This window comes from Oryza glaberrima, chromosome 9 (assembly GCF_000147395.1).
Source record: "Oryza glaberrima chromosome 9, OglaRS2, whole genome shotgun sequence".
In the NCBI taxonomy this organism is placed as follows: domain Eukaryota; kingdom Viridiplantae; phylum Streptophyta; class Magnoliopsida; order Poales; family Poaceae; genus Oryza; species Oryza glaberrima.
Window position 1 is genome coordinate 21030968 of NC_068334.1, and position 15453 is coordinate 21046420.

Below are 15453 nucleotides of genomic sequence, written 5' to 3' on the forward strand. Positions count from 1 at the left end.
TTTTTTTGACATCAAAGTGAACAGGCCCTAAAGGACAACGTCTGTTTTATTCCGATAAGAAGATCTAGTACTCAACTATAAAATCGGATATTGTATAGACCTCGCAATGCAACTGTAGTAAAATCGAACAAAATCCCCTCGAATGGCAATACGGTGGTTTTTGCAAAGTTGGCATCCAACTAAATTATAATATACTTTTCACCAATGTATGTATGTATATGTTCAATAAGCAAGATAAGTAAAAGATACAGTAATCCGGCCCGTTCCAGATGGGCTGAAAATAAAACTTTAACGGGGCGGGCCGTTCGACTTATGGGCCGATTCTCGTTGGGCATACGTACGCTTGAATGGGCCTGGACGGCCCATGGATAGGGGGGACGATCTCCATCTCTCCGGATTTCTTTCCTTCCTTTTTGGGGAAAAAAAAGAAAAGAAAAAGAGATATGGTACAACAACCGAGAGCTCGCTAGTCGTCGTCCTCGAAACGCTCGCGGCGACTCCGGTGGCTGCCGCGCCGCCGTACCAGCCTCGCCTCGCTTCGGTAATCCCTCGCCTCACTCCATCCATCCCCATTACCCAATCTCTCCGGCTCCTGCTTGCAGTAGTCTGCTACTCCTCCTACGAGTTCGCCGCCCTCCTCTACTTGTTGATTTTGGCCTCTTGGTATGGAAATTGAGATCGGGAAATGGTGCCTCCATCCTCGCTGGCTGGGCTTGGGTTATCGATTTTTTTTGGGGGTTGATTTGGTAGTAGGATTTCGTGGCGGGGGCTTAGGTCATTCACGGTCAATTCCGCATCGGCGATGCGTTTTTCAGTTGATCCAGTGGTTTGTTTCTTCTACTGGCGAATCGTGACAAATGTGTGACTTGTTTGGGATATGCTACGGCAACTCGAACCTTTAGTTGGTTTGAACGCTGGTCCGCTAATCCACTTCTCAGTTTCCTTTTTTTTGGGTCTGTTTTTGTTGATCAGTTTCTACTGATTAGGCAGATCTGAACCTTGCTTTGAGACCAAGCGAAAGTTTTTCTCTTTGGCTGGATTGGCGCAGAGAAATTAGTTATCTTGTTTCTTTTTCTTTGCCAAATATGAATTAACCGCAGTGAAGTATTAGCCTAGTAATAGTATCCCATGAATGATTAAGTGCATGACATAATGACAAAATATTTTGGTACTGTTATTTTGTGTTCTTGTAAAGCATGATGTTTATATAGCCATCCATTGCTGTTCCATATCCTATGCTGTCACTTAGACATGATATGTTCTCCTGCCCTGCTGAAAAATAGGCTTGCAATCTGTTAGTATTTGCCTGATGCTTGTTTGTTTCTTTCAGATGGAGGATGGCGTGTCTACTTATACTGTTGATGAGGCTCTTATTTCCATGGGGTTTGGGAAATTTCAAGCATTTGTGCTTGCATACTCCGGAATGGCCAAGATATCTGAGGCAATGGAAATGATGCTTTTGTCATTTGTTGGACAGTCGGTTCAAGCTGAATGGGAGCTTTCTGCGCAGGCAGAGTCTCTCATCACAAGTGTTGTTTTTGTAGGTATGCTTGTAGGAGCATATTCTTGGGGCATAGTCTCAGACAACTATGGGAGAAGGCAGGTCCTTCACTATTTACATTCCACTGTTTATTACATTTAATTGAAATCTTCATTACAAAATCTCTCTCCCTAACAATATACAGCTATTCCTATTACTGTTAATTATTGCATGTTTCTCTTCTAACAGAAAGGCTAGGTATTGGCAGTTGAACAAGTCCGTATTATGGATATGATAGTACAACTCTTCACCCTATGGCTTTACTAATTACGATGTTTTCTGGGATAGTAAGATTAATGTAACCCTTGTGAGAGCTTCTTTGTGGGTCTGAGAGCCTGAGAAACAAGAGCTTGTGTGGAGTTTGGATGTAGGCTGCAAATCCCCATATACTAGACTGTTCCCACTTTTCAGTGACAATGAGTGCTACAACCCAGCTGATTAACCATATAGCAAATTGACAGAGGCAATATCATGGTTAGGAGGAAAATGTGCATGACACTAGATGACAATGTGAAACTCATTTTACTTGGGGATTCTTCTGGCCTTCTAGTTTTTCTAAAAAAGTTCCAAGATACTCCTTTTAATTTTTCTGTTCATGCAATAACAAGAAAATTACCTGGATTTCATAAGGATCATTCACAGAAGCCCTCTGCAGTACTTAATCACCTTGAGCTGATGTTTTCATACATTGCTGCTCATAATTTTAGTAGCCAGTTCTCTCATTAATCTAAAAGTATACTAAAAAGACGCATTTTACAGGATGCAACTTTTTTTTTCTGACTGTATTCCCTTGATACTTTTCCAGGGTTGGGTTCAATTTCACAGCCCTTGTAACTGGTGGGGCTGGTCTTCTTAGTGCATTTGCACCAAATTACCTTTCTTTGATCGTGCTGAGGTTTATGGTTGGTGTTGGACTGGGTGGTGGACCGGTTTTATCTTCCTGGTTTTTGGAATTCATTCCTGCTCCTAACCGAGGAACTTGGATGGTTATTTTCTCAGCATTTTGGACCATTGGCACAATAATGGAAGCTTCACTAGCTTGGGTAAATTTCTACATTTTGCCAAAGTAATACTACTGTTTGCAATCTGCCTTGGGTCATAGTGGTTCAACTGATCATACAAGTCAGTTAAACAGAACGATGCAACATATGATTTTAAAACAGTCGCTATATTTATTAAAACAGTGGAGATTAATGTAATTGAATTTCTTTTGTTCTGCACTGCAGCTTCGATGCATGTGTTTCTGCTACCCTGAGTAAATTTAACAGTGATAAAATATTAGAATAGATCAGATCCCATGGAACAGAATAATGAGCTTGCATTTGGTTAGTCAGTGATGATTTATGCATTTTATATAATGTAATGGAAACTGCAATAAACAATATGTTGTCTTCTAGTATGTACTGATGTATGCTCCAGCCTGTCATTCTAATTTTGTAGGAACTTATTATTTGTTTAATTTTCAGGCTGTAATGCCAAGTTTGGGCTGGAGGTGGCTGCTAGCGTTCTCATCGTTGCCATCATTTGCTCTACTACTGTTCTATCCACTGACACTGGAGTCACCAAGATACTTATGCATGAAGGGCAGAATTGCTGATGCGGTGCAGGTTTTGGAAACAATGGCACGATTAAACCGTGTAGCTCTCCCTTCTGGCCATCTTATGTCTGGCCATCGAATGGAGCTCCATGAGATGACAGATTCCTCAGAGACATCACAGTTGCTTTCTGCTAAGAAAACCAACCCTGCTGCTCATTCTAGCAAAACCGAGATTGGGGGCCGCAATGCGATTTTAAAGCTTCTGTCCCCAAATTTAATTAGATCTAGTCTTCTTCTTTGGACTGTCTTTCTTGGTCATGCCTTCTTATACTACGGTCTTGTTCTACTAACCTCGGAATTGAGTCATGGAAATAAGATTTGTGGATCAGAGGGGATAGTAACAATGCAAACAAACCACTCAAACGATGCTAATCTGTACAGAAACGTGTTCATCACTAGCTTTGGAGGTACATGTGTTTCCCCCTTAGGCTTTACCATATTTCTTGAGAATGTTCTACTTCATGTAATCACATTCATATCACACTGTTGCAGAGGTTCCTGGCCTTATACTATCTGCGGCAATAGTGGACAAGATTGGGCGCAAACTCTCAATGTCCTCTATGCTTTATATCAGTTGCCTGTGCATAGCTCCCCTTATGGTCCCTCAAACAGAGTCCCTGACAACTATCTTCCTGTTCGGTGCACGCATTTGCATCTCCGCAAGCTTCATTGTCTTGCACATCTATGCTCCTGAGGTTTGTTTGATCACTCCCAACATTCCCAATACTTGGTTACATCGCTTGCAACAATAAAAAGGGAAATAAAATCACAAACCATTGCCTCATGTATTATCTTCTTTCCTTGCAGATATACCCAACCGCAGTCAGGGCTACCGGAGTCGGGTTTGCGAGCTCAATCGCTCGTTTCGGTGGGATCTTGTGCCCTCTTGTGGCCGTTGGTTTGGTGCACGCGTGCCATCAGACTGCAGCCATCCTGATATTCATCACGGTGATGCTCGTCTCAGGTGTTGCAGTCTCGTACTTTCCCCTGGAAACAAGCGGCCGGAAATTGAGTGACCACATCGCGGCTTAAGAGCTAAGTTGCGAGCAGAATCTGACAGTGTTGCAAGTGCTAGTTTCTTTAGCTATACAAAATTACAGGATTGAGCTCCTAGAGGCCATTCAGATTTTTTTTTCTTTCAGTTCATTTAAAGATCATATATATAGAATAGAAATGAAAGATGGTGGATTTCAGATTTTAAATGTCATTACATTGTTTTAACCAGACATATGTAAACTGCAAAATCGAGATGCTTGCTTTGCTCTCTTGAAATGGGATGATCAATATGTTTTGAAGGAATTATAGTGCGTCGATCCCTTATGCCTCTTTTCTTTTTGCAACAGTACTGTATAGTTTTACATGGCTCATAATATTATAGTTAAAAAAAAATCCTCGCTAGAAATAAAATGTGTTGTTTAGAAAACTTTTAGGAAAATACCAGTACAAAGTGGTATAGTATTGATCTTTAATTTTGGCTGCTGCTTAATTAATGGGCCGTGTTGGGCCGGCCCACTGACAGTTGGCCCCGCGAGGACCAGATTTCCAAATTTCGTTGAAACGAAACGAACGGCTTCCCGCCACTCTCGGCTTCCTCTTCACGTTGCTTTCTCCCCCAACCTCTCCTCCTCCCTTTTTCCCCAATTAGCCATGAGAGAGAGAGAGAGAGAGGGGAATTGGTGAGGTGATGCTGTGTGTGGGAGATGATCCTCTCCCATCTGGGAGGCTCCGTCCGTGCTCCCCTCGCTGCGCCGCCATGGCTCGCCGGTGGCCGCCGCTGGTGGTCGGCCTCGCTCTCCTCCTCCTCCTCTCCGTCGCGGCCTCCTCCGTGGTGGCCAAGACCGACCAGCCTGACGGTGAGCCAAGTTTTTTCTGCAATTTTTGTTTTCAGATTTTTCATTCGGTTTCCTCTCTTTCAATCGATGATATTCATGGATTGGATTCTGAAAGATGTGGTTTCCTGACTGTTTGCCTTCTCTGTTTCAGTTGCTGCTCTGAACGTGATGTTTGAGAGCATGAACAAACCGTCTGAATTGTTGGGTTGGAAAGCGAGCGGCGGTGATCCGTGTGGTGATGACGACGAGTGGAAAGGGATCGAATGCAGCGATTCATCTGTCACAGAGATGTAATTCACTGCAGCACTTTTTACCTTTGGGATTCTTGATTTGCTTGTTTTTTTTCTTTAAAAAAAGACGGATGAACAGGCGCACTTCTGAAGAACTTTTCTCTTTTTCATACAAGATGTTCACTTCAGTTTTCTAATCGCGTTGCATTTGCATAGAGCAGCAACTTGTCGGGGCTTGGATTAAGCGGCACGCTAGGTTATCAGCTATCGAGCTTGAAATCAGTAACCAAATTGTGAGTTGCCCCTGTGATTTCCTGTACTGATCATCCTAGTTATGCAACTTAGTGAATTTTTTCTCTTTCATAGTACAGCGATGTCAGCAAGAACAATTTAAATGGTGAAATCCCATACCAGCTTCCACCAAATGTGGTTCAGTTGTAAGTTTCTGGATTTGTCCATACGTACTTGCTGTTTTCATGGGTAATACAAGTTTTTTTTTCTCTAGCACTTTTTTAAAGGGTTTTCTTATATTCTCTTTTCTCTAATACAGAAATCTTCGAGGAAATGCCTTCAGCGGTGGTGTTCCTTATTCGATATCTCAGATGACTGATCTGGAAACGCTGTAGGAACTTTTCATTCATACCACTATATTAGTATTTTCAGTTGTTTTGTTTTCCTGTACTTATGCATGATTCTGATATCTGTTTTGTTGATAACTTGAAATCTTTTTTCCCCATGGATTACAGAAATCTTGGTAAGAATCAATTGAGCGGGCAGTTGACAGATATGTTTTCTCAGCTGCCAAAGCTTACAACAATGTAAGCATGATTTATAAGTTTTTCCACACACCAAAGAAAGAAAAAAATAAGAGTTCTCTGTACTTTTTCTATTACATACCTACATAATTGTAATTTCGCGCAATGCAAAGTAATCATGGTGCCAATTCTCATGTTACTTCTATTGCCCAAATCTTATATATCAGTTGTGTCTTCAGGGATTTGTCATTCAATAGCTTCTCAGGTAACCTGCCTCCGAGTTTTCAATACCTCAAGAACCTCAAAACACTGTAAGAAACTGAATTTTATGAACTATAGTAATTCATCGATAAGTTATTTTGGATGCTCAATTGACTGCCATTGTTTCCAAAATATATACAGAGATGTGGAGAGCAACCAATTCAGTGGTCATATAAATGTGCTGGCCAAACTTTCTCTTGAGGATCTGTAAGTGCTATTCAAGTGAAAACTGCATCCGGAACTACTCTTATCATTGTCCTTCAAAATATATTATTCCTAAATGGCTCACAGCGGCAATACCGAAGATTGATGTTATCAAATATCAAGAGCTGTTAATAAAATTTAATTTTTTAGGCACAATGCAATCGTTATTTGTTTTCTATAGCTTAACTACATTACTTAAAACTCATAAGTACAATCTCAAACGTATGAATTTTCTTAAGCACATCAGTTAGGAACTAATCTAGAATGGTTTTCCTCCTTTTCTTCCCAAGGAATGTGAAGAACAACAAGTTCACTGGGTGGATCCCAAGTAAACTGAAGAGCATTGACAATTTAGAGTAAGTGGGACATCCAGTCAATATGCCTATCTTTTTTGCACTTGTGAAATCTGATAGTTCTGGTCACATGATGAAGGACTGGTGGGAACTCTTGGTCATCTGGGCCAGCTCCTCCTGGCATGGAGAAGGAGTCTTCGGCAGGAAGCTCAAATGGAAGGGATGATAGCGGAATCAATGGTTTCGCCATTGGAGCAATGGTGATAGCTGTGCTTCTTGCAGCTCTGATTCTCTTGTCTGTGCTGAGGAGGAACCATTCCTCTCCCGTCTCATCTCATTACTACACGGACGAGTCAGGTCAGAACCAACCATTTACCCCGCTAGTTGATGACTCGAGGAGTATTTATGCACACTGTATCTCTTGAATTATAGAAAACTACGTGGGTTCCTTTCAGCCGTGCATCATTTTGTGATGTGTAGGGAACTACGAATAATTAATGTGATATGTGATTCTGGTAATTTAAGTTTGAGACGTGCACTAAGAGTTCTCATCTTGCTTCATTTTTCTAGGCCGTAGGAATTCTTCAGCAGTCAACATGAAGTCACTGGAGCATTCCCCATCGATGGGCTGTAAGACACCGCCTGCTGTTCCTCGCAAGTCGATGAGTGACAATGAGTTTGAGAACAAACTGAATCATTCGAGGCGAAGCACAGACCCCATCAGCTTGATGAATCATTCATCATCAGACCTACAAGCAGCTACTGGCAACTTCTCTAGTAACAGACAACTAGGTCAGGGGACAACCGGTTGCGTTTTCAGGGCAAAATATGCTGATGGACGGGTAGGCTCCTACTGTTTGCTTTCTAAGATCTTTCCAAATAAACTTGTTTACAGGCTCAATTCAGGTAATCATCTGAGTAAAAATTGAAGTGACACAAAGATCATGTCAAATATGCATGTAAAACACATTGCAGTAACCAAATTATTAAACTGAACTAGATACTAAGGTCTCAAAGAAGAATGCTTGAAGAGTTCAAAGAGGTCATATACCTTGAATTATGTGTGTACTAGCTCATCAATTACCATGAACAAATTTCAGGTACTGGCTGTCAAGAAGTTTGATCCATTGAGCTTCTCAGGAAGCAGTGACTTCATGGACACCGTCAACGGCATTGCCAAGCTGCGCCATACAAATATCTCTGAACTTGTTGGTTACTGCTCAGAGCCTGGGCACTACATGCTGGTCTATGATTACCATATGAATGGATCCCTGTATGATTTCCTGCACTTGTCAGATGCCTACAGTAGGCCTCTGACCTGGGACACCCGAGTTCGGATAGCTGTCTGTACAGCCCATGCTCTGGAGTAAGTTGACAAGTAACATGGAATCCTAGAATCCAAAAATACATCAATTTGAGTTCATCTGTAAGATTTTATCCCTCTCTTTTCATTCATTCAGGTACCTACATGAGGTCTGTTCACCTCCAGTGCTCCACAAAAACATAAAGTCTTCAAATGTCTTGCTTGATGCTGATCTCAACCCTCACCTCTCGGATTGCGGCCTTTCATTCTTCTATGAGGTTTGCATGCAGAGTGGCTCTTCTTTAACAATTGATGAACAAAGTATAATTGTAAGAACAATGTGGTCTAACGGTATGGAAATGTCTACAGGACGCAAGTGAGAACTTGGGACCTGGGTACAGTGCTCCAGAGTGCTCAAGACCATCAGCTTACGTGATGAAGAGCGACGTCTACAGCTTCGGAGTCATCATGCTGGAGCTACTAACCGGCCAAAAGCCTTATGATAGGTGACTCAAGGGGGCAAAAAGATAAAACCTTGAAATTCACTTCTGATATCCATAATGTGATGCATCATCTAATGTCTGCACTCTGCACATTATGCTTACTTTCTCTATGTGGCTGTCTGATGGTTCTACAGCTCCAAGCCAAGAACAGAGCAGTGCTTGGTCAAGTATGTGGCTCCACAGCTCCATGACAGCGATGCGTTGGGATCACTGGCAGATCCAGCTCTACGCGGTCTCTACCCACCAAAGGCGCTCTCCCGCTTCGCCGATTGTATCGCTCTCTGCGTTCAGGTGAGCTCCTTATTGTCGAAGAGATATCCCCATCAATGTGCTCCATGTCTGAACTCTGAAGTAATTTCAGACATAGTATGCTATGTCATTCAACCTAAGTAGCACCCCAAGGTCTTTAGTTCAAATCTATATACGAGCGAATTTCATATTGGTTATTTGAGGGCTAAGTTCCTAACTTTATAAAGGCTGTATATATCCGGTTGAATGTAGAGTCTAGGTAAATAAAAAAACCTTCTATTAAAAAAATAAAAAAAAGGTCTGAACTCTCAAGTCATTTCAGACATACTATGAAGCTAGTAGTCTGAACTCTCAAGTAACTTCAGTACAGTATGAAGCTATGTCTGAGCTCTGTACTGTACTGATAATGGGAAATGGGGGGTGGGATTGGGATTGGGAAATGAATGAAGGGTTAGGATTAAATAGAAGAGGGAGAATGAATGGTTAGGATTTAAAGATGGGTGGGAAATCATTTCCCTTTCCCATTTGCCAAACACTACCTGAAGTTACTGAATTTGGTCTTGTTGGTGGTGATGCAGGCTGATCCAGAGTTCCGGCCGTCCATGTCGGAGGTGGTGCAGTCGCTCCTCCGCTGCGTGCAGCGCACCATCAGCAACAGGGGGATGGCCGGATACTTAAGCAACTCACAGCGGAGCGACATCTCCGATTGGTGATGGTGATGCACTTCACCGAATCATTGCCGACTTTGATTGAGGTTTATCTGAAGCAAAACTGCCCGTCAAGTCGTTCGTGCCATTGTACAAAAAGAAACGGCTTTGAGGTTAAGAGTAATCAAATTGGTTAATTTTTAGAGAAGACGGCAAGAATGCGTTATTGTATTCTACCTGTAGTGTATACTGTACTGATATGTTCTTCCCACTTTGTTTTGTTTTTATCGCTCTAAGGAACACATGTAAAAGTCTGATACTGGAGTAGATAGTTAGTAAATGAATACACATGTAAAAGGCCTCTCTACCTAGCCACCTAGGTAACAGCAAGTTCAGTAACAAGCATTGCTGACAAAGCATGAATTCCCTTTTGAAAGATGACAAAACATGAATTCACAAGCTCAATGATCACTACTTATGAGACCAAATCTCACAACACTGCTAAAAACAGCCGTTTCCTAGCAACAGAAGATCCAAGCTTAACTAGCGTACTATAGACGAATTTGAAGAACTCATCTAGTCTTGCACATAGTACCCAAACCGAGTATACATTGTCACACAGATTACAGGGCTACAACAAAATGAAATGGGTGCACTCAATCACTGCAGCATGACATTGAAGTTTGAACATACACTAGGGGGTACATTGCTAGGGGAAGTATTTCACATCGCAGTGGCCATGATAGTTTCATTTCCTCTGCACACTCTACTCAAAACTTTCCTACAGGAGAAAAAAAGATGTTCAAATTAAGTAACAGAACAGATGAGATACATCCAGGCATTTTCAATGGACAATGTAGATTACCTCCATGCAAAAAAAAAAAAATGTAGATTACCTGCATGGTGCAACCTCACAAACTTTTGTCAGTTTAAATGCAAGCTGTGCAATGGCAATTCTGATTGCTGGCTCTGTAGATCCACTTGTTGCAGCTTCCTCCAATAAAGCAAGGAACTCCTTTTGTGCTCTCACAGACACAAAAAGTTGACTTGGCTTATAAATCATGCTCAAATCCGCTACCTAGGACAACAATAAAACCCACAATATGAATAAAGCGTATAAGCTTTCTTGGCATTAGCAGTTATTGCGAAACATAAATAGACTACAAGTGAACTTACCTGTTGAAGCCAAGGCAGTGCCAAATCAAACATTTTTTTATTCAGAAACTGGCCAGCTATAACCCTCAAAAGTTCACTTGTTGTTTCACGTGACAATTTCTCAAGAACAGGTCCAGTTCTATCCATTACGTCAATCAGATAATCACAGTCACCACTGTTCAGGGCTTCTACATATGCAGACTCCATGTCATCATTACCATCAAATTCTTTAGAAGCACGCAATGCATTTTGCAGCTCAGGCTGCTCACAGGAATTGGTAAGTGAAACTGGAAAGTTTCCCTTAACCCCTGATGCTCGAGTCCTTGCTGAGCTTGGAACATATCTTCCCAGAGTACTTTCCGATCTCACAACCCCAGGCTTTCTAGTTTTGTCATGAGTATGACTCTTTAGAAATTCCCCCTCTTTTACACCCATGTTTAAGCCCTTTGATGGTTGATCTTGCATCCACTTTTTCTCTTGTTTCAAATGAGGAATTGGTGGTGGCTTATAGTTAGCATCCACAGATGATCTAGGTGTAGAAGTAGAAACCCTCGGTGAAGAAGTGGCACTTTGGTTCTTAATAAACTTGGAACCAGGAAGGTGATAGCGGCTTTCACTTTGAGTAATTGTGTACACAGTTTTGTCTACAGCATTCTCCAAATTATGCACTTTCATGCTTAATACTGACATGTTCTCCACTGAGTTAGACATGAATTCCTGCACAGTGAAAGAAAGTAAGCAATTAGGACAATATTTAGGACCCCCCTATACTTTCATTACATAATTGACTTGTGCAGTGCTCTTTCCTACACGATATTATGGAGGATAGCAAAAGACAATCACTGGTATGAGTTGAAGATCATGATGCCTATTGTCATTATCAATTTCCCTTTTTGTTTAATCTGGCAATGGACTTATATATACAGGTAACTGAAATGCACAGAGCTTATTGATTTTCAAACAATATAATTTCCCTCATAACTTTAATCAAAACCTTGCTATTACATTCTGAAGAAAAACCATTGCTGAACTTAACAATCAGATCACATATATAAACATTTTTCCAGAAACAACCAAACTATAGAGAGTAGAATAAAAAAAACAACACAAAATAACAAGAATTACCTGCAACATATCAAAGATATTTGCTTGCTTCCTCTCCATCTCTTGAAGCTGCTTCCTGATATGAGATAGTTCTTTCATTGCACTCAAACAGCAAGTATGTGTCCCATGTGAAGTGATATCTGTAACAGTGGAGTCTATGCTCTTACTCTTTTGAGCCCTGGGGAATTGCTCAATGTCTCTTGCAGAATCACAATCCTCAACGCATTCCTGAGCAGAAGTGACATGCTTTGTCTCACAACTCCTGCTGGCTACTTCTGACATAGAGGAGCAATCTTGTTTATCATCCATGGGGTCATACTCATACTTGCTGTCATTGTCTACGATTTCATATGGACTTCTATTTGAACCCTTTAGCATGGAACCATTGCCAGACACCTTTTCTTCAAAATCAACTAATGGTATCATATTCTGCTTAGGAACAGATATCTCAACATGCCAATCGCTCAACTTCGAGCGTTGCTGATTTGCAGCATTATTCAGGGCTATTTCATTGATAGACAGAGGAGATCTCTTCTTTGATGAAGTAATAGAATTGCCACTGATTGCAGAAACAGAAGATGCAGGATCAACTCTCCTGAAAGAAGTGTCTCGTGATCCACCATCATTTATACTTCTACCATCATGATGGTCACCAAAGAAGTTTTCTGCCATAAATGAAATCAATAAACAAAAAAGGGAGAAATTTATGTGGCTGCTGTAAACTTCAAACAGATTCTATGTTAAGCTCGTAAAGGACTAACAAGAAAATGAGATCTGGAAATCTGGAAAAAAAAATCCTGATCCTTGGACAGACCTAAGCAGTAGATAGACTTGGCATGCAACAAGCAACATTGAATAGCAAATCATTGATAAACCCCTTATCTTTTGGGGTCAATGCACTAGTTCTCAAGAAACTAAAAAGTATTATGAGAGTACAAATTGCTAAAAAAACAAAGGGATTAGTATTGTCAACAAGCTTCAGAAAGTAGTATCCAATCTCTTCTTTTAATTTGCAGAAGTCAGAAGATCACACCAGGCCAAAAATCTACTTATTAGGATTGTAATACCTTTTGTGGATGATCCAGCTTCTGATGGCTCGGGAGTATCAGACCCTGGAATAGCCTTCCACAACTGAATGGCTTGGGTAATTGCATCACGCACTGGTTTGACCTGTGACAGAAGTCAGAAAAATAAGTGTAGCATATGCAAGAAAATATTACAGCATGAATGTTTAGTATGCTGACCTTGTCAAATTTAGAACGTTCAAGGGAGCGAAGGCAGGAAGTTCTAAAGGAGGCAACCAGATATCCAGAACTGAGAGCAATACTAGATAGAGCTATTGAAGCTGCTTTCCTTGTAGTCCAATCACTACTCTTCAGGGCATCCATAATACTTGTTAGAGCAGATGTTAAAGACTGCTCTGTAGAAGCACCTTCAGCCTGAAAAGTGGGGCAGAAGAAAAATAAGAAATGTTATAAAAGATCAATCTCCTGTTCTGGCTAACACTTGTAGGACGAAATCAAAGGATGAATATGACTAATCTACTTCCAAGAAGGAAAAATTGATCTATGACACCAAAAGGATGAACATAGATAACACAATTATCCTGACAATTGTATTGCTGAAAATCCATAGAAAGAGACAGCCAGATTAACAGTCTCAAGATGAAACTAGAAGTTTGAAATAAAAATAGACACTCGACTTTTTGAGAACTCCTTTTTTATGTGAAACTGAATGAGCAGTCATATAATAAAGTACTCCTGGCTCATTATACTAATTACTCCATTGCAATTACTTATGCTAAGCTACTTAAACAACCACCAGAGATAAGCATGGAATGCAATCACCTTAAAATACTGAAAGCACATTAATTAGGTACTACTAGATAAGCTTGAAGCGAATGGTGTTGATGATACAAGAGCAAAATTCAGACCTGAATAATACTTCTGATCAACTCAATCACTGCAGGCTTTGCCATGAAATGGGGATTCTTGAGCAGTTTAACAACACGAACAAGCATCTGCGGGAGAACAGGGCCCGGGAAGTAATTGCTCTCGTCAATAACCTTGGCCAAGCAAGACGCTGCCCCAGCCTGAACATACCTATTCTGCTCACCAAGTGATTCAAACAAGGGCCGCACCAACGCAACCAATGCAGCGCCACCATCCCCATAATCTCTAGCACACAATGCAAGGGTACCACAGGTATCAACACAGGCATCCCTAACAACAGAGTCAGCATCCTTGAGGCGCTTGACAATGCTGGTCACCATCTTCGTCATGTGAGGTGCCACTAGGCTTCCATGGGACCGAGCCAATGTGCCAATCACCTTGATGCACTCCTTCCTCACCGCACTCTTCTGCTCGGCATCGGTGTCAACCACGCAAGACAAGAAGGGACCAACCATGTCAGGAGGCAAGGTGTCAGTGGCCTTCTCAAGCTCATCCAATCCAATCTGGTAGGTGTCCCTGTCTGCAATCTTGTTGATGGCCTGGACCAGCCTGTGCTTCAGCTCGAACACGGCCTTGCCTTTGGAGGTAACCGCACTGGACTTCATCTTGGCAGCCTAGAACACACTCTTGTTGCAAGATACACAGCTGAGGCACCAACTTTAGCAGAGAGCTCAGTAGCTCAGAGTAACATGGATACTGAGGGGAACAGTGGCTTCTCCCATTGGGGAATGGAGGTCGTGTTTCCTGTAGATTCCCCACCCATCACTTGATCTCTGAAAGAAATCACACTGGAATGTGAGTAACAAATCAAATACAGTTGATGAATAATACAATTAGAGCATTCAGTATTAGAAAGAGAAAGCTTGAGCTATCAAATTTTTGAAATCGTGCCCAGTAATATTCAGAAAGCTACTAACCAGTAACCAACCAAATCAGGAGGAGATGAACTGAGCCCAAATCAAGCAAGGGAAACCAAAAAATACACCGAATTCGAGATGGATGGGTATTGTGCAAGGAATCCACCCATCAATCTCGAGCTTACCACTTGCCGCATCGCACTATCGGAGCATTTGAACAGTTAAACCCTAGACATCAGTGCGCAACCGAAACCCCTCTCCAAAGCTACTGGCGAACGAAGCATGGAGGTTTGGAGCAAAAATTGTGCAAAAAATAACCACGCTAACACGATCTCACCACCAAAAAAATCGCACCGAAACAAAATCGAACAAACACCGAAAAATACCAACCGTCGGGTCAAAATTCGAATCCTCCGCTTCCCTCCCAACCCCCACAGCACAGAGCACATTAGCACACGCATAAAAACAAATCCAAAAAAAAGGTAAACGAACCAACGAGCAAGGCTCAATTCAAACATGAACCATAAACACCATGGAGAATGTAGCAGGCAGGCAACATGAGCACGGGGAAGATGAAGAAGGAGCAGCACACGAACGTATACGTACAGTGGGGATCTCCCTGCCTCCCTGCTCGACTCGGAAGCCTCGCCTCGCCTATCCAGAGGAGAGCGATCTGCTCCTGGAAGAAGTAGAGAGTTTTTGAATTCGAATCGCAACTTGAGGTAAACAAGTGGGGCAGTAAAATGGCAGCTTTTTTTTCTTTTTTTTTTACTCCGCTTCTCTCTCCCACGCCCACGCCGAGAGCGCCAACTCCGAGGCAACTGCGAGTACAAGTCTTCCTCTGACCTCGCCGTTTTCAAAGCGGCATCTATCCACGTCTCTTGCCGTACGACCCACTGGGACCACATGTCAGTGTGTGTGGGAGTAGTAGTTGGTGATGAGTGGATTAATGAAAGGTAGGTGGGCCCGCG

At 41.8% G+C, this 15453-nt stretch overlaps 3 protein-coding genes across 10 annotated transcripts; 2 read left to right on the forward strand and 1 right to left on the reverse strand.

The window, feature by feature from the left end:
* Positions 1-431: 431 nt before the first annotated feature.
* LOC127784237 (organic cation/carnitine transporter 7-like) lies at positions 432-4417 on the forward strand. 5 transcript variants are annotated; one of them, XM_052311425.1, is made up of 6 exons: positions 432-541; positions 1331-1599; positions 2346-2583; positions 3007-3544; positions 3630-3832; positions 3945-4417. In XM_052311425.1, the coding sequence occupies exons 2-6, from the start codon at positions 1331-1333 to the stop codon at positions 4167-4169; spliced, it is 1473 nt and encodes a 490-aa protein (XP_052167385.1). In that variant the 5' UTR covers positions 432-541; the 3' UTR covers positions 4170-4417. The 5 variants fall into 5 exon arrangements, with proteins under 5 accessions (XP_052167385.1, XP_052167386.1, XP_052167387.1 ...); XM_052311426.1 differs by lacking the exon at positions 432-541 and adding an exon at positions 582-663; XM_052311427.1 differs by lacking the exon at positions 432-541 and having other exon boundaries at positions 1331-1441; positions 1545-1599.
* Positions 4418-4525: 108 nt separating this feature from the next.
* Positions 4526-9830, forward strand: LOC127784235 (protein STRUBBELIG-RECEPTOR FAMILY 5-like). 3 transcript variants are annotated; one of them, XM_052311422.1, is made up of 16 exons: positions 4526-4990; positions 5121-5259; positions 5421-5492; positions 5571-5636; positions 5750-5821; positions 5946-6017; positions 6194-6265; positions 6357-6422; positions 6710-6775; positions 6852-7069; positions 7283-7554; positions 7813-8078; positions 8173-8293; positions 8385-8521; positions 8653-8809; positions 9346-9830. In XM_052311422.1, exons 1-16 carry the CDS (start codon positions 4822-4824, stop codon positions 9478-9480), a joined length of 2100 nt encoding a protein of 699 aa, XP_052167382.1. In that variant the 5' UTR covers positions 4526-4821; the 3' UTR covers positions 9481-9830. The 3 variants fall into 3 exon arrangements, with proteins under 3 accessions (XP_052167382.1, XP_052167383.1, XP_052167384.1); XM_052311423.1 differs by lacking the exon at positions 4526-4990 and having other exon boundaries at positions 5127-5259; positions 5566-5636; XM_052311424.1 differs by lacking the exon at positions 4526-4990 and having other exon boundaries at positions 5145-5259; positions 5416-5492.
* A 195-nt stretch (positions 9831-10025) lies between these two features.
* Positions 10026-15269, reverse strand: LOC127784234 (TORTIFOLIA1-like protein 2). 2 transcript variants are annotated; one of them, XM_052311421.1, is made up of 8 exons: positions 15089-15269; positions 13607-14398; positions 12918-13112; positions 12741-12843; positions 11695-12338; positions 10591-11286; positions 10311-10492; positions 10026-10190 (listed from the first exon to the last, which is right to left on the reverse strand). In XM_052311421.1, the coding sequence occupies exons 2-8, from the start codon at positions 14228-14230 to the stop codon at positions 10181-10183; spliced, it is 2454 nt and encodes an 817-aa protein (XP_052167381.1). In that variant the 5' UTR covers positions 14231-14398; positions 15089-15269; the 3' UTR covers positions 10026-10180. The 2 variants fall into 2 exon arrangements, with proteins under 2 accessions (XP_052167381.1, XP_052167380.1); XM_052311420.1 differs by having other exon boundaries at positions 10026-10195; positions 15089-15268.
* Between the last annotated feature and the right edge of the window lie 184 nt (positions 15270-15453).

Excerpts from the sequence above, each read along its gene's own strand:
- LOC127784237 (XM_052311425.1), top strand. The coding sequence starts at position 1,331 with ATGGAGGATGGCGTGTCTACTTATACTGTTGATGAGGCTCTTATTTCC. Across the intron at positions 1,600-2,345 it reads TCAGACAACTATGGGAGAAG|GGTTGGGTTCAATTTCACAG; the intron begins GCAGGTCCTTCA and ends ATACTTTTCCAG. Across the intron at positions 3,833-3,944 it reads TGCACATCTATGCTCCTGAG|ATATACCCAACCGCAGTCAG; the intron begins GTTTGTTTGATC and ends CTTTCCTTGCAG.
- LOC127784234 (XM_052311420.1), bottom strand. The coding sequence starts at position 14,230 with ATGAAGTCCAGTGCGGTTACCTCCAAAGGCAAGGCCGTGTTCGAGCTG. Across the intron at positions 13,113-13,606 it reads TGATCAGAAGTATTATTCAG|GCTGAAGGTGCTTCTACAGA; the intron begins GTCTGAATTTTG and ends CCCACTTTTCAG. Across the intron at positions 12,339-12,740 it reads AGCTGGATCATCCACAAAAG|AAAACTTCTTTGGTGACCAT; the intron begins GTATTACAATCC and ends CATTTATGGCAG.
- LOC127784235 (XM_052311422.1), top strand. The coding sequence starts at position 4,822 with ATGCTGTGTGTGGGAGATGATCCTCTCCCATCTGGGAGGCTCCGTCCG. Across the intron at positions 6,266-6,356 it reads CTCAAGAACCTCAAAACACT|AGATGTGGAGAGCAACCAAT; the intron begins GTAAGAAACTGA and ends AAATATATACAG. Across the intron at positions 7,070-7,282 it reads TTACTACACGGACGAGTCAG|GCCGTAGGAATTCTTCAGCA; the intron begins GTCAGAACCAAC and ends TCATTTTTCTAG.